Source organism: Lactuca virosa, chromosome 4, assembly GCF_052849685.1.
Source record: "Lactuca virosa cultivar CGN04683 chromosome 4, Lactuca_virosa_CGN04683_v6, whole genome shotgun sequence".
Taxonomy (NCBI): Eukaryota; Viridiplantae; Streptophyta; class Magnoliopsida; order Asterales; family Asteraceae; genus Lactuca; species Lactuca virosa.
The window spans coordinates 23,914,673-23,933,136 of record NC_136429.1 but is presented as its reverse complement, the minus strand read 5'-3'; the positions used below and the strand labels follow the sequence as shown (position 1 = coordinate 23,933,136).

The 18,464-nt window shown below is 32.4% G+C and overlaps 2 protein-coding genes and 1 long non-coding RNA gene across 4 annotated transcripts; 1 reads left to right on the top strand and 2 right to left on the bottom strand.

Moving 5' to 3' along the window:
• The first annotated feature begins 3,218 nt into the window (after nt 1-3,218).
• On the top strand, nt 3,219-10,238 carry LOC145103704 (mediator of RNA polymerase II transcription subunit 23-like). The gene is made up of 21 exons (XM_079040988.1): nt 3,219-3,555; nt 3,722-3,765; nt 3,906-4,011; nt 4,102-4,887; nt 5,141-5,375; nt 5,703-5,923; nt 6,023-6,230; nt 6,327-6,604; nt 6,701-6,784; nt 6,853-6,947; nt 7,039-7,201; nt 7,295-7,540; nt 7,626-7,796; nt 7,893-8,006; nt 8,097-8,222; nt 8,312-8,463; nt 8,585-8,825; nt 8,913-9,420; nt 9,498-9,679; nt 9,815-9,921; nt 10,047-10,238. The coding sequence occupies exons 1-21, from the start codon at nt 3,364-3,366 to the stop codon at nt 10,198-10,200; spliced, it is 4,413 nt and encodes a 1,470-aa protein (XP_078897114.1). The 5' UTR covers nt 3,219-3,363; the 3' UTR covers nt 10,201-10,238.
• Nucleotides 10,239-10,410: 172 nt separating this feature from the next.
• Nucleotides 10,411-12,235, bottom strand: LOC145103705 (protein TIFY 6A-like). Of its 2 annotated transcripts, none has more exons than XM_079040990.1 (5): nt 12,000-12,235; nt 11,252-11,370; nt 10,994-11,159; nt 10,844-10,906; nt 10,411-10,723 (listed from the first exon to the last, which is right to left on the bottom strand). In XM_079040990.1, exons 1-5 carry the CDS (start codon nt 12,049-12,051, stop codon nt 10,719-10,721), a joined length of 405 nt encoding a protein of 134 aa, XP_078897116.1. In that variant the 5' UTR covers nt 12,052-12,235; the 3' UTR covers nt 10,411-10,718. The 2 variants fall into 2 exon arrangements, with proteins under 2 accessions (XP_078897116.1, XP_078897115.1); XM_079040989.1 differs by having other exon boundaries at nt 10,849-10,906; nt 12,000-12,233.
• Nucleotides 12,236-13,098: 863 nt separating this feature from the next.
• On the bottom strand, nt 13,099-14,196 carry LOC145103706 (uncharacterized). The gene is made up of 3 exons (XR_013706807.1): nt 13,901-14,196; nt 13,595-13,743; nt 13,099-13,358 (listed from the first exon to the last, which is right to left on the bottom strand). It is a non-coding gene; the product is annotated as an uncharacterized LOC145103706 (long non-coding RNA).
• Nucleotides 14,197-18,464: the final 4,268 nt, after the last annotated feature.

Below are 18,464 nucleotides of genomic sequence, written 5' to 3'. Positions count from 1 at the left end.
TAGGAGAAGAAGTAAGGAAGAAGTCTTTAACCCAACAAATAAGTATCTCCAATTGAAAGCACCAAAATCACCACCACAAATTCTTAGATTTCCACCACCACTTCAAGAAATGAAATGTACTCAAGAACTCACTTCAAAATAGTGTGGAGGCTGCCAATTAGGGTTTAATCCCCTATTTAGGGTTAGGGGGGGTTACTTAAATACATCATAACTTTCATTATTGGCCCTCAAAGTATCACAAAATGACTCATAGACCCATATACTTTATCAAGGTTCATTTTATTACACTTTGGCCATCCAAAGATAAATTTAAACAATTGAAAATGTTAGTTTAAGAATAAGACTTAACAGGACACTAACACCGATGACAGATAGAAATTCGGGCCGTTACACTTTAAACCGATTTTATTATTTAAAAAATTAATTAATTTGCAATAATAATACACTTCTCCAACAATCCTAAACATAATGATTGAAATTTGATGTAGCAAATCAATTAGGGTTGATATCTTCTTCATGAACTCGCCCAATAATATCAACTGATTGAAAGGAGTTTGAGTCCCAAATTAAAAATCCAACATGGAGCTTCCATAAATCTAAACACATTCATCAACCAAAATATATTATCGACATTGATATCTACTTCCAACATGTCAATCCATAATAGAATCATGGTTGATTGAATTCACCTATTTGGAATTGCAAAACCACCATTACATATCCATTTCATAACAAAATCTTTATATGAGAATAATCATAGGTCTCTTAAATCAATTGTAGGAGATAAAATATATTATTTAGTAAATGATTACGAATATGTAATCGTCAAGTTTTGTGAACCGATTATGCATAATGTAGAATGGAAAATAATTAGGTTGTAAATAACCATATCAGAGTAAGGAGATCTATTATGAGAAAGATTGCAAATGGGTATTTTAGTAATTTAGTTATAACCTAGTTTAAAGATGTTTTTTAAAATTTAAATAGATTAATGACAATTAAATTAAGTATTCAATATATATGTGAGTTTATTGGTTTTATAAGATATACATGTAATTTAAGGTTTTACAAAGATATAGACGTAATTATGAAAATTTATAAAGATATAGACGAAATTCACCCAAAAAACTATAAAGTTTCTTTTATTTTTCTACCATGAAACAATCAATTCAACAATTTCAAATCATGCTAGCAAATATGTGCGTAACAATTATGTTTTATCTTTCTTGCCAAGTTGAAACGATGTGTCTTCATCTAATGTGCATAACATTCGTGTTACGACAACAATTGATTAAGCTACAATACTTCTTCTTCTGGATGCTGCTGTAATGACCCGACTTTTCTTAATAAAATATTTTGGGGATTTATCAGAGTTTTACTATAAACTTTCAAAAAACCCAAAGTTTTAAAACCTTTTACATCCCATAATACATTCAGGTTTACAACATATCTTAACCATGATTTAAAGCAACAAGGATATACCAAATAAAATCTACATCTAGACCATGTCCTTGGTGCTATTGTCCCCTCTTGTACTCTGACTATTACCTGAACCTGCAACACATGACAAACTATAAACATCATACAACATTTTCTGGTGATCTATAAAACACTTTATTCTCGTCTTCTCATGCTCTTCCATTTTCTTTTCTCATTAAGATCCAAATGGTCTAGTCACATAAAATAACTACGTCTATCATGTAAAGTGACATCATAGTTCTAACCTTACCGGTGTACAATCATCCAAACTCAGGCCCCTTACTTTGATCCTTCGTTATTCCATCGACAACATTTCTTTTCTATAATCCCTTACGGATTCCAATGATTGCCCAAGGAGCCACTATGTATAATCCCCTACGGATTAAAATGATTTCTTACGACTCCACTACTCTTTATGACCCGTTTTCTTCCTCTCTCTATATATGTCATTATCTATCTTCGTATCTCTATCTTTTCTCATTTTATCTAGATCTCCATTTCTCCTCTTTATCTCAAACTCTTCTCATTATTTCTAGCTCTATCTTTTCTCGTTATCTCTCTTTCTCTAACTCTTCTCATTCTTATTATCTCTATCTCTATCTCTTCTCATTATATCCCTATCCATAATTCTTCTTATTTTCTATTTATATATCTTATCATTAACTCTTTATCTCTAATTCTTATAATTCTATATATCTTTATTTATTCTCATTGTCTCGGTATCTCTAACTCTTATCATTCTCTTTATCTTTATCTCTTTTCATTATCTCCCTATCTCTAACTCTTCTCATTCTCATTCTCTCTATCTCTTATCATTATCTCTCTATCTCTAACTCTTCTCATTATCTCTATCTCTATCTCTATCTCTACCTCTTCTCATTGTCTTTTTATCTTTAACTCTTCTCATTATCTCTATCTCTATCTTTATCTCTACCTCTTCTCATTGTCTTTTTATCTCTAACTCTTCTCATTATCTCTATTTCTATCTCTTCTCATTAAACACATATTCTCTTTCCAAAAGGATTTGCATATCTCTATTCCCGAAGGAATCACATATCTCTATTCCAGAAGGAATCACATATCTCTATTCCCGAAGGAATTATATATCTATATTCCCGAATGAATCACATATCTATATTCCCGAAGGAACCAAATATCTATATTCCCGATAGAATCACATATCTCTATTCCCGAATTAAAAAATAGAATAAATAAAAAAACTTCAACTTGAGTTTAATTTTAATTAAAAACAAAGTTTTAAAAAATTAAAAAATTTCAGAGTTTAAAGTATAATTTAGTATGATAAAAAGTTTGGTGGTTAAATCAAATCATTTTATCACCCCATTTAGGCCACATAGTCATTTAGGCCAAAACCAAAAAAGTCCATACTTTAAGATCTAATTTAGCTTAATGAAATCAAGTTTTTTTTTAGAATTTGATGGTTATTTAAGTCAAAACTTAATTACTTTAAAAACTAGCTTATAAATTATTTTTCGCAAAACATAACAACCTAATAAACCACAAAATATAAAACTATCTTATTTTTGGGATTTTTTAGATTTCAACCTGATAAAGAATTGTTTTTTGTTTTTTTTTTTATGAAAAAAACATTATAAATATAAATGATTTTTAAGAAAAAAATAATAGAATAATTTTAGATAAAATGTTAAAAGATATATTGCTTCTATGAAAAATTTCATTTTCTAAAAATGAAAAAAATAATAAGCTGGGTATAACAAAATCCATAGAGACGTGATGAAGACTACAACAGTCGCCAATGAAAATCCAAAACCCTTTGCCAATTCGATGCAATCGAATGTGGGAATGAATGTCGACGGCGACGGCGACGGCGACGTAGTCCAATAGTTTTTAATTGGTAGTAGAATGTTCAGAACTCCGACAACTAGTGTTGGCGGCAACGGCGGTGGTATCCCGTTAACTACCACCACCTCCGCTCAATCACCAAACCAGTCGGACACGGGTGATCAAAGCCACCATCGGTCTGCTCCTTCGAGAGCCATTCAGTTTCACCCGGCCAAACCCGCCATCATCGACCTATTCAACCTCTATCTCGGTGTACGTTTTATTTTTTATAAATCAAAGTATCAAACGACCGTTCGACTTCGCAATTCACGAAGGAAAATGTTCATTCGCTTTAGAATAGTCTTTTTCTCACGTTCTCGTCTATGCTTTCATCTACGCATTTTGATTTTCGTCTGTCAATCAATTATAATCTTTGCAGAGAAATGGCCGCCATAAGTCAGACGATTCGATCCGAGAACCTCCGTAAGTCAATACACCGCTCATCTTTCTGTTTTTTGTTTGCATTTTGAAGAACAGAGGATTGCGATAAAGCTAGAAGTAATTTATTGTAGCACATTGATGATTTGTGATAAATTTTCACTATTTATGAAAATCAACTACAGGAACAAGACACAAAAGCGAGTTATTGCCCTCAATAGAGACATTCACATTCCTCCGTGCGATGGACAGTTTCTTTTAGACTTTGAGCAACTTCAGAGTCAGTTTCCTGTAGGTTTCTAACTACAGAAAGCATTTTCATTAGCATCTAATTTATCTTATACTGTATAAACTGTGGTTGTTTATGGTTTATCTTTCCAGGGTCAAGAACAACTGCGTGCTGTGTTGGAGTCTGTGTTTGTATCTATGATTATCCAGTGTAGTGGTCATGCACCAAGATCAGAGTTTCTTCTTTTTGCTTTGCGTAGTTTGTACAGTATTGGGTATATATATTGGGATTCTTTTCTATCGTCTCTTCTTTCTTCAGTCACATCTGCAGAAATGTCTCATATTCAGTCTCCAAATCCGGAGTCATCTTTGATTTCAGTTCATGGAATTGGATCTCCATCTCAATCAGCAAATGAAACATCTTGTACAGCTTTGTCTCCTGTCAAATCATCAATAAAAGATTTCCCTATAAGCAGCCTGCGTAAGTTATCTTGTGAGATAATTATTTTTGCCATGGAAGCCAACTTAAAGCCAAGTACATATGCTGATATTTTCTGCCACATGATGAAGTGGCTGGTAAACTTGGATCATAAGGCCTTATCTGAATGGCTACAAAAGTGTTTAGATGTGGTTTGGATGTTGGTTGATGAAAAGAAATGCCACGTCCCCTTCTATGAACTATTGCGAAGTGGACTACAGTTTATAGAAAACTTACCTGATAACAAATCACTATTTACACTCATTTTGGAGGTTCATAGGAGACGAGGTATGATGGCCATGTACATGTTAATGTTAGATCAACATCTTCATTGCCCTACATTTGGAAGTCAACGCCTTTTGTCTCAAGCTGCAATTAACATGATTGGTGAATCAGTCCCACATCCAAGATACTCACCTATTACATATCCAAGTGTTCTTGGAGAGCCATTGCATGGGGAGGTAAGCATATGCAACTTCTCCCAAATCTTTCATTGTGAAACATCTTCCTCTGAAAAGATATTATTAAGAACACTTCAATGATCTAATATTCTGGTACCTCCACTTATACGTAGAGTATGAAACTGTTCCTTGAGATACAACAGATTAAGAGTTTTAGAGTTTTTTCAAACATTTGTCTTAATGACATAGCAAGATTGAAAATGATGTATTATCCTAGAATGAACATCTTGAATGATCATGTGTATGTATGTAGGATATTGCTTTTTCAATTCAGAGAGGAAGTGTTGATTGGGAGAGAGCTATGCGATGTATTAGGCACGCCCTTCGTAATGCTCCATCACCTGATTGGTGGCGGCGTGTGCTTCTGGTGGCACCTTGTCACCGAGCACAGCCACAAGGATCACTAGCAGGTGCTGTCTTTAGTTCTGACATGATTTGTGAGGCAACCATTGATAGGATTGTTGAACTCTTGAAGCTTACAAATTCAGGTAAGCTTATAAACTCATGACATGATTTGACATGCATACGGGTTCCTAATACAATCCATCTAAACTCTAATTGCATTTCCAACCTTCAATAAGGTAAATAGAAGATTATACCTTCATATGATTATATCTTCTATTCTTCAATAATTTATCTTCAAAGCTCAAAGATGAACAAAATCGCACCTACAACCCTTTTTTAAGCTTATGGAATTGAGAATGTGATAAATGACCAAAAATCCTTTTTTTAGTTATTTAAATAACTTGGTCAACATTATGTTGGAGTTGGAGTTTAACAAGAAAAGCAATTGACTTCTCTTTTCAATGTTGCAGATGTGGATTGTTGGCAGGAGTGGCTTATCTATTCAGATATCTTTTTCCTTCTCATGAAAAGTGGTTGCATTGATTTTGTTGATTTCTTGGACAAGTTAATTTTATGCATAACCAAGGAAGATAATCAAGAAATTCTCAAGACAAATCATGTCACATGGTTGCTTGCACAAATTATACGTATCGAGCTTGTAATGACCACTTTAAGCACAGACTCAAGAAAAGTAATTGTTTTCTTTATCTAATTTAATCTTTAATGATGGTCACTTGGTCAGTAAATACATAACATATACTTAAACATGTATAGTATATTATATTTGTAGGTGGAAACAACCAAAAAAGTTTTGTCATTCCATAAAGAAGCCAGACCCTCGGATCCTAATAATCCCCAAAATACCCTTCTTGACTTTATAACCAGTTGTCAAACCCTTCGAATATGGTCACTCAATTCATCAACAAGAGAATATTTAAATAGTAACCAACTTCTTAAAGGAAAGCAAATAGATGAATGGTGGAGGCAAGTAGGTAAAGGTACACCATATCGTATACCTACAAGTTACATATCACTAGTTTCATTTTGCCATGTGGCTGATTTTTTTTTCTGACGATTTTGCCCTTTCCTTCCAGGGGATCATATGATGGATTATATGAATTTGGATGACAGATCCATTGGGATGTTTTGGGTTGTATCTAACACCATGGCACATCCTGCTTGTGAGATGGTGTTGACTTGGTTGACTTCTGCTGGACATGAAGAATTACCAGGTCAAAATATACAGACTAATGAGAAAATGACAGTCATGAGGGAGGTTAATCCTGTCCCAGTGTCACTAATGTCAGGATTTTCAATTAATTTGTGTCTGAAACTGGCTTTACAGATGGAAGATGTTATGTTTTTTGGACAGGTAATCTAATCTGTATGACTTTTTGCAAACATACCATGATTATGATTGAATTGAACATATGTTTTCTGATATTTAATTTTTGACATTTTATTGCAGCATGCACCTAGTATTGCCATGGTGGAAACATATTGTAGGTTGCTTCTTATTTTCCCTCATTCGTTGTTTCGTTCACATTTAAGTGTAAGTTCTTCTCTTTAATTGCTTCTTGAAATATCAATTTTTGTTTAAATTTGTCTTAAATTTTGCAGCATTTGCTTCAGAGGAACCCTGAAACTTTTAAAAAGCCTGCAGCCACACTTTTAGTGCTTGAAATACTCAACTACCGCTTATGTTCATTGTACAGGTGATTCAGACTTATGCTTTCTTTTATCAATATCGACAACATTTTTTTTATTACCAATTTTCTGTATTTAATATTATTAGTACAATTATAGATACCAAGGAAAGAGCAAGCCATTGATGTATGACATCATCAAAATTCTGTCTACACTAAAAGGAAAACGTGGAGATCATCGAGTGTTTCGATTGGCTGAGAACTTATGCATGAATCTCATTATGTCATTGAGAGAATTTTTCTTTGTGAGGAAGGAAGGGAAGGTACTAGGGGCTTATTTGTCTTTTTCAAGTATAATTTTTTCGTTTTTCAGTAATATAAAGTAAAAACCACCTTCATTTAAAAATCTTTTGCAGGGAGCTTCTGAGTTGACCGAAACATTGAACCGTGTAGCTGTAACGAATCTTGCTATCATTATTAAAACACGTGGAATTGCTGACGTGGACCACCTTCTATATCTTCCAACAATGTTGGAACAGATATTGACTGATAGTCAACACACATGGTCAGACAAGACCTTATGTTACTTTCCAGGTGTCCTTCGTGAGGCCTTGATTGGGAGGGTGGACAAGAGAGGCCTTGCAATCCAAGCATGGAAACAGGTTACTTGCTATTTGGCTATATGAAGATATCATTGATGTGTTTGGAACTTTAGATAGTAATAAGGGTATTTTTGTAATTTTGCAGGCAGAAGCAACTGTTATCCATCAATGTACACAGCTCCTATCACCACCAGATGATCCAACTTATGTCATGACTTATATAAGTCATAGTTTTCCTCAACATAAACAATATCTATGTGCTGGTGCATGGGTACTAATGCGTGGACACCCTGAGAATATTAACAGTGCAAACCTGGTAAAATAAAATAAAACAGCTGTCCACTTTATACTTTCTTCCAACATTTTGTTTTTATTATAATTTATAAGTCAAACCTCTCTCCTTTGACTACAGGGACGTGTGCTTGGAGAATTTTCTCCTGAGGAAGTGACTGCAAATGTGTACACTCTGGTGGATGTCCTTTTGTGTAATATTCACTTGGACCTAAAACATGGACATTCCTTGCAGGTTTTATAATTCTTTTTGATTTTTTTTCTTCCAATTAATTGGCCTTTAATAGTCATAATATAATGTCTCAGTTTGGTTTCAAATTTGTAGGATGTAATATCAAATGTGTGTGGAAATCTTGCACATTTTATTTGGAAACACGAGTTGCTGCCTCCAGATGTTTTGCTTCTTGCACTGATTGATCGTGATGATGATCCCCATGCATTGCCTATTGTGGTATGCTCTTCAAGATGTATAATCTTTTCAAATCATTTTACATTTGTTAATGATTTTTAATTTCAGATAACTAATTGTATTTTTTTAAGGTTAATTTACTTGAAAGACAAGAGCTTCGACAAAGAATAAACTTTTATGTTGCTAATTGTGGAAGCAGCCCTGATCATTGGCTTCAAACTGGAATATTTAATCGTACTGAATTACAGAAAGCTCTTGGCAATCATTTGTCATGGAAGGAAAGGTGATGTAAAGACACATTTTTTGTCCTTTTCTGTTAGTAAAAAACCATGAGTTAATTGTTAGTTAGTCTAAATTATAGACATTATGTTACATTTATAAACATTATGTTACATTTTTTGCAGGTCACCAACATATTTTGATGACATGGCAGCACGTTTACTTCCTGTAATCCCATTAATTATTTATAGACTTATCGAAAACAATCTTACAGATTTAGCAGATCGTGTCCTTCAATTCCATTCATCTTTCCTTCATTTCTACCCTTTAAATTTCACATTTGTTCGTGACATTCTTTCATATTTCCACCCTCATCTTCCCCCAAACCTCATTTTCCGTATACTAAGCATATTAGACGTAAAAAAGGTAAAAAAAAAAAAAAGGAAATTATATTTTCACTTTTTTTTTTCTTACTGTTTCACTAACCATATAACTACTTTTTATGTTTTACAGACACCATTCTCCGAGTCATTTCCTCAACATGTGAATTCATCAAACAACATATCTCCACCATTGGAGTACTTCACTTCTCTTTTAACAAATCTTGTAAATATTGTCATCCCACCTTTATCTAATAAAACTAACCAATCAGAATCAACTTTCAAACCCCAAAACCAAAAACCATTCTATCAAATTCAAGATCCCGGGACACATACGCAACTTGTTCTCGAAACCGCAGTTATAGAAATCCTATCTCTCCCCATAACCCCAACACAAATTATCTCATCATTTGTACAGATTATTATTTCCTCCCACTTTCAACCAAAATTTAATCAATCATCTTGTTTGATGATTCAAGCATGTGGGCTTCTCTTGGCTCAGCTTCCTGTTGAGTTTCATACACCGCTTTTTGCTGAGGTGGCACATGTGATTAAGGAGAGTTCGTGGCATTGCAATGGTTATGGCTATGTTTTGTTGGATCCAACATGGGCATGTCAAGAAAATACCTCAACTGCCCTTGGTAGGTTTTACAAAATTTTGGTTTCGTTTGAATCCTTCATGGGGTGATTTAGTCTTTTTACTGTGTAATAATGATAGGAAATATGGTGGCATTGCTTCATGCGTTCTTCAGTAATCTTCCACATGAATGGCTGGAGAAAACACATCTTCTTGTGAACCAATTAAGACCTGTTTCTTCTGTTGGAGTGCTAAAAATAACTTTTCGTATAATTGGTCCTTTGTTGCCAAGATTAGCAAATGCTCACACTCTGTTTGTTAAGGTATTCTACTTTCAAACTTTTTCTTATTAAAACATTCTACTTTGATTTTGGACTCATTATGTTTTAAACAAATAAACAAATAAATGAAAGTAGGTTGCTATTTTGAGTCGTTATGTTTTTTAATTAAATTTCCAGACTTTGGAACTGCTTTTGAGCATGATGGTGGATGTGTTTGGGAAGAATAGTCAGCAGCCATCAATTCCTGTTGAAGCATCAGATATAACTGATCTTATAGACTTCCTGTAAGAATACACTTATTTAATCATATAATCAATCAAATGAGTAACTTCTTATACTATATTTCTTATCTGTGTAACAAATTTATAAAACTCTGATTTTATTTATTTATTTATAACTTTTATCACAGTCAGCATGTGGTGCATTATGAAGGGGAGGGGGGACCTGTACAGACGAATTCTAAACCAAAAGCAGATGTATTGGGTTTATGTGGAAGAGCCATTGAGAACTTGCGTTCAGATTTGCAGCATCTTCTTTCTCACTTAAAAACTGATATTATGTAAATTCTTCTCAAAAATCCATCTTCAAGTTTCAGGTTTTACTTCTCTTTTACTTACATTACATGCTTTCTGAATATATATATATATATATATATATATATATATATATATATATATATAGTCTGTATAGATGTACTGAGTAATGTTTTTGAGATAACTGAAGTTTTTATATTAACAGAAATAATATAAAAGGTAACAAGTTAGTATAAACAGTTAAACCGCCAAAAAAATTTATATCGTTTAGTAAATGTTGAAACTTTCCTTTTATTACACATATAAACTACAAAATAGAATTGAAAACATAAAATCTGTCCTTGTAAACACCTGAAGCTTTACAACATACAGTTACAATGAGAGAGATTGTTGATTGTTTCTACTGGGAAGAGGAACAGGATCGAGCTTAAAAACATGCTCTTAATAACTCCAAAAAATATGTATTGTTTACTTGTTATCATCTTTATTCATTCTGCTACTTGATCCAGGTAACGTACTTTTACCAAGGTTATAAGGTGCTGAAGCCATTACTCTATATAAAAAAAGTATAAACATATACAAAAAAAAAAAAAAAAGTCATTAGTTTTTCCAATATTTGACTTTTGAGGTCAAACAATCAATCAATTAAGCAAACAAAATACACAATTCGTACCATACCTTTCCTTTCGCTTCTCAAGAAACCGAGCCAAAGATGCTCCCCTCATCTGGGGAACCGCTGCATGGACAAAGTCAGTGTCACTGTCAGTGTTGATGTTAATGTCAGTGTAAGACTACCGACTACAAATAACTTTGATTTAAATACCTGACTGCATGACTCGTCGAAGCGAGCTCATGGCTTTTGTAGCATCCATTGCTGCCCTTGAGCTTGTGCCAGTCGATGGATTGATCGACACTGGGCTCGAGGGGGCGGTGGTCATTGGTTGACTCACGTGGACCCCGTTTCCGGCTAATAACATTATGGCTTGTGCCTATAGACAAATGAAAAGATTTTTAGGGTTTTGTTTTGGTTGAAATATTTAAAATTAGTAACAAGAAATAAATTGATTTTAAGTGATTGAACCTTTTCAGGGGACATATCATCGTACACGTTCACAGTACCCTTGTAAAAGATGGTTAACTGAACCGGACTACGTTGTTGTACTTGTACACCAGAATGATTTCCAGTCCGCCTACTATCACCTATAAGTTTTTAAGTAAATGATACTAATTGGATATAATTTTTAATTGTTAAAATCAATCTAAAAGTAGTAACTTAAACAAATACGCACAGAAAATCGCAATAACAATTTTACATTATTTAAAAAAAAAAACAAAGCTTTGAGAGAAGAAAAGAATTTAGAAAAATAGAACTTTCAAAAAAGAAAAAATAAAAAAGAAAAAATTCAAACTTGTTTTGATGAAGGCATTTCTGAAGTTCTGAATCATGTAAATTAAAAAATAAACCTTCAAACTCCATTAGCGAACATACTTCTTGTTATATCCAAAATACTAACAATTAAAAGGTTCAGAATTAAGTCAACACATGGAATAGCTTTATGAAATCACTCATAAGCACCATAAACCCAGTTACCCCGACTAATTAATATTTCAAGAGTTACAAGCAATAAAGATTAAAAATTATCAAACAATAGGTCAAAACTTGATTTTTTATAAAAAAACCCATCATGAATTAAACCACCAAAATCCCAATAAACAAACGTATAACATGATATTTTAAGAAAATAAAAACCCCATGAAAACTGAAGCTTTAATACTTTGATAAACCACAAATAGTAAAAGTAAAAATGAATATTACTGGAAAGATGTACCTGCTTCAATGGCTTCTTCCTTAGAATTCAAACCCATGAAATCCCTCTCCATTTTCACCTCAAATTCCAAGATTTAAAACCCAAAAATATCTTCACAAGTTTAAAAAAAGAAAAGAAAAGATATGAGAGAGAGAGAGAGAGAGATTTGGAAGTGCAGCGAAATTTAGAGTGAGAGGGAGAGGGTTTTTTAGTCCTGCTTGTTCTATGGAAAAATATCGCAGCCGTTGATTACATTAAATAGAAAATAGCATGTTTATATCACTTCCCTAAATAAATACTATAACATTTTCTTTATTATCCTTTTAAAACTAATCATAATTTTTTATTTATAACTGTAGTGGCAAGGTCCTTTTACCTTTTTTGCACCTGGGGAATATATTATTGTTACAGAAAAATTCCAATATCTATTATATTATGATTTTTATTTATTTTACAGTATTTAACAATAAAATCACATAAGTAACTTCATTAAGGGTAGCGGAATATCTAATATAAAATATAGAGTAAATTACACGGATAGTCTCTATGGTTTGGGTAACTTGCGCGTTGCATGTTTGGTCTCTGATGAAAACCAAAATAGTTTTTTTTTATCAGACAGGGACCGAACGCGTAAAAAAAAAACATGTCAGATGAAGATTTAATGATAAACAGGGCCGTTCCAAGCCCATTTGAGGCCTGGGGCAAAATAAAAATTTAGGCCCTGTAAGGGTGTTACTTGGTCGGTTTAATTCGTTTTTAGTTTATTCAAATTGGTTTAATAATTTTTTTTTTAATTTTAACACGTAAACAAAACCAAATAATATGGTGTAATCGGTTTTGATTAATTCGGTTTGAGGTTGTTTGGTTCGGTTTACACAGAGATTAAAATGACTTTCACGACATATTTGTTTTTTACTATAATAAATTAATAAGTGTATACAAAAATACCAATAAAGATTTATGATGACTTTTTACTTTTGTAAAAAAAATGTCTAAAACTGAAGCTCTAAATCAAAACAAAAATGAGGAATATGATCAACCAAATGAATAAAAAAATACTTTGCAAGTCAGCTGCTACAACCAAGAAAAAAATAATTATTTTTCCATTTTTACCCTTTGCAACGAGTGGATAACAATTTAACTTCATAAAGTATGAACGAAGAAGGCAGTAACAATTTAAAAAATACTTATTTTTCCATGATTGCCCTTGCCAATAGATTCAAATGGTCATGTACTTTATTGTACATCAGCAACCAAGAAGCACTTAAAACCCTTTGAATGAACAATAGAGATAACTTGAGCAATGTGCTGCCGTGCAGATAACATCAATTAAAATCTCACTTACATCACCAAAAAATCATTGAACTTTGGGGAGAAAACCTGAAATAACAAGGTTCAATGATTATTATACAACAACAAATCCATTAAAATCAAAGATTATCCAACAGTTCCCCATACGTTTTGAAGATATGACATTTTATAGCAACAAAAAACCAAGGCAAATTACATAGTGTAGGAAATAGAAATTCGTATGAAAGTGTAAGAAAAAACAAGAAATTCAGAAAGGCAAAATCAGATTTAGAAGAATAAGAAATTTCAAGAAGCTTTAAACTTACAAAAATTCAGATTCATAAACCAATTGCGTCTACGACTCTCAATTATCGAACTTCCAATTCAGAAAGAAATATTAGTGACTCTCGATTCTACAGGTTCAAATTCAAAAGAAATCCTAATGCCTCTCATTTGGTGCATCCGTGTAGCGATGCTATTGAAGATATAAAAGATCAGAAATAAGAAGGGATGAATAAGAAATCGTCAGGTGAATAAGAATCAAAATGGGAAACATAAGAAGAAATGGAACTCAGAAATAAAATAAGAACATTAAAAAATCCAATAACAATTAAAACAAGTGAAGAACTAACCATTGGTTGGAGAAGTGGAATCGATGGCGTTTGGAGTTTCCATAGAAATCGATTACTGTAATCTATCAGTGTTGATGAGCCTTGAAAATAGGAAATTGACAACTCACGCACGCTAGGTAATCTCGCTTGCGTCGCCTTCTTTTGGCACGCGATCAGTGTTGGACTATTGGGCCAATCCATTAGGCTTAAAAACAATGGGATAACACCATCAAATCCAATATAAGAAGAAAAAAAAGGGGGCCCTTTGGCATTTGGGGGCCCGGGGTGGTCGCCTAGCTTGCCCTGGCCCATGGGCCGGCCCTGATGATAAAATAAAACCATTCAAAATTTACTGTAAAATCTTGAAGATTTAATGATAAAATAAAACCAATATTCTTTTGATTATTACAATATGCATATTTTGATAAATTTTACAAACAAGAAAGTTACTAAAACTTGTATAAAAGAAAATACTTAAGTCAACGACATACGAGATTACTGAAGGAGCAATGAGCAGGTCGGATGACTGGCTACGCCGGTAACAATTCACGTGCGCGCCATTTTAAAACGTAAAACTCACGCCCAATAAAAAAAACAACCAATCATCTGTCAGTTGCCAACGAGACCCGTCACTGGAATTGCGGGCCGGTTAATTTCTTTTTACAGTCATATCACATGTATTTAAATCTAACAAAAGCTACAAAATTGTATATTTTATAAAAGGTTAATAGGTATCAATTAAATTGATTAGAAAAACCTCGTAGCATACAATAATCACAATAATCATCTACCCTAAATTTATTACAAAATAACTGCATCTCGCGATATTGTTATTTATTTATTTTATTTTATTTTTGACAAAAGATAAATCTATCCACAATTTTCTAGGATTCAATAAAAAATTAGTCTAATCACTAAAATAACCATGATTTTGGGTAGATTACTTCCTCTGTAAATATCTGTTATCCGCGAAAAAGTGAAAGAAAGCTTAATTGACATGCAAAAAAAAGTGGTTTATCACCTTTGCAAAATCTTGAAATCAATCCGAGAAATCGTCTGAAAAATGATGAGAAATCCTAATTTTTGTTAATTTTATAGGTCAAAAATACAATCTTTAGATTTCTTTTGCAATGTTTGAATATTTCAAACACAAAGAACTTCAAATAGATGATTTCTTTTTTTGAAAAACTTCCCCGATAAACTTGGATATTCACAAGTGGTCATGCGCAAAAAAAAATGTTGATTTTTTTTTTTTCAAATAGGATCCATCCTTTTTCGAAGAAAACCGTCTGGAAAATGATTGATAGAATTATTATGATTTGATTTTTTTAACTGATAATAATTATCATAAACTTTAAATGGTACATTATTTTATAAAAGTATATTTAAATTTTTTACTGTTTACTGACAAATTTGTGTTTGATATTTAATAGTGACTACTAATGGGCTATAATTATCATTGTTTATTGTTGGAACTTTTCTTATAAAATATAATAATTTTAGCGAAAACGAAATTAGTACAATAATTTTTCAGATAATAAGTTAAAAATATAATATCTTTAATGAAATTTTTTTATAATTTAATAAAATAGATTAATGATTTGATTTCCAAAACCTGAATCCACTTGCATTCGGATGAAGATTTCCATGTTTGAAAACAAAAACGTGAAATGTGATTGGGACCAGTAATTAAAAAAAGTTTGGACAGTTGTGCAATACATTAAAAAGGAACCTTTGTGCATGAAGTATTAAAATCAAAGTAATGCAACACATGTCAAAATAAACTATTCGTGGCGTGCTATCTGTCCAAAAACACGTGTCTTTTTCTGATTTGATGAGTTTTAAACGTTTATGACAAAACAAGATAAATGCTAAATGAAAACCTTAGTAGAAGTAAACTCGTGCATTGCGTCGTATATAGGATGTAATTTCAAATGTTAACAGTTTACGATCGACGATTTTACTATATGAATAAGACAGAAGAACATAAAATGATTTTCTACCGTTTGGTTCTTGATATATGCATCATGAGAGAAACTTGGTGATGATGGTTTAATCTTGTGAAAAATGGGGTTCTTTTTGACATCTTGGTCAATTATATGGTATTTTTGTTTTCATCTTGTTTGAATCTTATATGCATTATATTATTATACACATCTTTTATAATAGTTGAAGTTTTATCATTACTAGGGACGTGTTCGGCAAAATTAGCTGGTAGCGGGTAGCTTGTAGCGTTTTGTTAAACGCTACATAAAGTAGCATTTGGATTTGGAGCGTTTTGCTTAAACTAAACGCTAGAAGCTTGTGGTGCCAAATAAGACTTTCTGTTCAAAACGGAGCGTTTTGTCAAACGCTCCTAAAAGCTCCGTGCCGAACACGCCCTAGATGCGGTTCTATTCTTTTATGATTTTTCTTTTTAGAATTCTTGGAATGTTTGAGACTTTGAGTGTATCTAATTGTTTGAATTGTAAGTAGTTTGATTTTTGAAAAATTATTTTAAATAGTTTGATTCAGGAATTAATATTTTACAGGCTTATAAATTGATTTGTAGATTGTTTGATTTTAGGAAACACACGTATTTCATTTATTTTGTATGGATATTGGTAAATTGATTTTAGTGGTAACTCCTTTGATCTTTGTAAACAACATTGAATTATAATTGGTTTTGTATTATTTATCATGAGTAAATTGACTAGTGGAGTTTATATAGTTCATTGCGTCCGAAAAAGAGTTTATATAATAATTTTTCTATAGATATTTAATCACTTGTTCACTGATATCAAAAATCACAGTAAAATGGTATGAATTACTTAACATATTTAATATTTATTGTATTTTGTTGCAGTTAAAATGAGAATATATTACAAAAAAATCATTGAACAAAAAATATTAATCATTTTAGTCGTTTTTAATGCTTTACGATTAGTAATTTTTATTTAAGTGTACAACAAAAAAAGTGTTTTTTTAAGTTAGAAGATGTTTAAAGAGGTTAGATGATTCTGATCTACATCTGCACCAAGATGAGGACGCACATATTTTTTTACGTTTGTGGTTTTCTAATAAACAATATGCGAAGGCTAATGTGTAACACCCCGATTTTCAACTATCGATTTAAATGACAAATAATCGTTCCAACATCTCCCATGATCAATTCTAAACTTACGTATAGACTAACCTACAGCGGAAGCAAAATAAAATAAAATAAAATCTTCAATTGAAGAACTTCGGGTGTTACGTCTTTGCGGAACTCCTTTATCGTCTTGTTGTAAAATCATTCTCCTTGCCTTCTTACTGCCACTTGCTAAATAGTTTCCTGGGTTGCGCACATTTAAAGTTTCTAAATGGGTAAGCCTAAGGCCTAGTGAGTTCGTGTTGCACATACATGTCCATCACTTAACAAAAACAAATAGTTTTATCATATATCTTCAATAAATCATACAACAAACATATCACCCGATGACATAATTTAGGGGAACGATTAATTATCCAGAGAAAGAACCAAATGTTCATTTCCCTTCTCCTTGAGACAACTCATCATCCATTGTACTCAAGTATTTTAAATATCCAAGGAAATGAGTATGATTCTCAATTCTCATCCCCGCCGATCACATACATCCGTCATGCTCACGGCGATTAAACACCCCACTCGTTCCCACTAAACATGTCACCCAAAAAAAACATACACACACAGTAGACAACAATTCCAAAATAACATTTACGCACAACCATACTTATCATAAAACATATTGTCAATAAATAAATAAATAAAAACAACATGATAAACATTTATGTGCGAGCAACCACAGAACACGAAAAACTCACATCGTAACCGACAAATTCTAACCGAAGCTGCTAACCTGCACCCTATATTCCAACAACAAATTTTCTAAGGCAACATCCGAGAAAACTTCCTATGAGTTCATGGTATGAGGTTCGACTATTCGTATGTCTCGTTCGACCAACTAATATTTTAGTTATAATGCTAAAAATATATTAAACTGTATATTTTTCTAAGAAAATAATCAATAATGTATTTATTAAATAAATTGGGTAGAAGTATACCGAAACTGCAAGGGCTGAAATGCAAATGTTAACAGATTTTATTGTAAAAACTAAAAGTAGGCAAATTCCCAAACTGCAGGGGCTATATATGTAACAATGGTTTTAATTCACGAAAGAAACGTTGTATTAGTAATACTTTGATTTAGAAAAAATGACATGTTATTTAAACTACAAGGTCCCTTTCTGTAATTACTGGGTTTTGATTCTCAAAAACAAAACGTAAGGACCAGAGTACCAATAAATTTTTTAGCCATTTTTTAGTTGTTGACTTTTCATATTTCTAAATATTATTAAAAGAGAACCTTAAATTCCAACCTAAAACAATCGGGACCGTTATTTGCATATCAATCCTATATTCTCCACCCTTGGATTATTTGCTGACATCATACTTGACCAGGTATTGGTCAAACACGGTTACGTATTTGTATTCCTATATTTGCATATCAATCCTATATTCTCCACCCTTCATTAGATAACACATGTTATGAAGGTTCAAGTCTAACAATACTACCATCTGAAGTAT

What these genes read in the sequence shown, in the direction of transcription:
- LOC145103704 (XM_079040988.1), top strand. Translation starts at nt 3,364, where the DNA reads ATGTTCAGAACTCCGACAACTAGTGTTGGCGGCAACGGCGGTGGTATC. An exon ending in TGTTTCGTTCACATTTAAGT is followed by an intron (nt 6,785 to 6,852) that starts GTAAGTTCTTCT and finishes TAAATTTTGCAG; the next exon opens with CATTTGCTTCAGAGGAACCC. An exon ending in TTGTGAGGAAGGAAGGGAAG is followed by an intron (nt 7,202 to 7,294) that starts GTACTAGGGGCT and finishes AATCTTTTGCAG; the next exon opens with GGAGCTTCTGAGTTGACCGA.
- LOC145103705 (XM_079040989.1), bottom strand. Translation starts at nt 12,051, where the DNA reads ATGGAGAGGGATTTCATGGGTTTGAATTCTAAGGAAGAAGCCATTGAA. An exon ending in GGAAGAAGCCATTGAAGCAG is followed by an intron (nt 11,371 to 11,999) that starts GTACATCTTTCC and finishes AAAAACTTATAG; the next exon opens with GTGATAGTAGGCGGACTGGA. An exon ending in TCGACGAGTCATGCAGTCAG is followed by an intron (nt 10,907 to 10,993) that starts GTATTTAAATCA and finishes TTGTCCATGCAG; the next exon opens with CGGTTCCCCAGATGAGGGGA.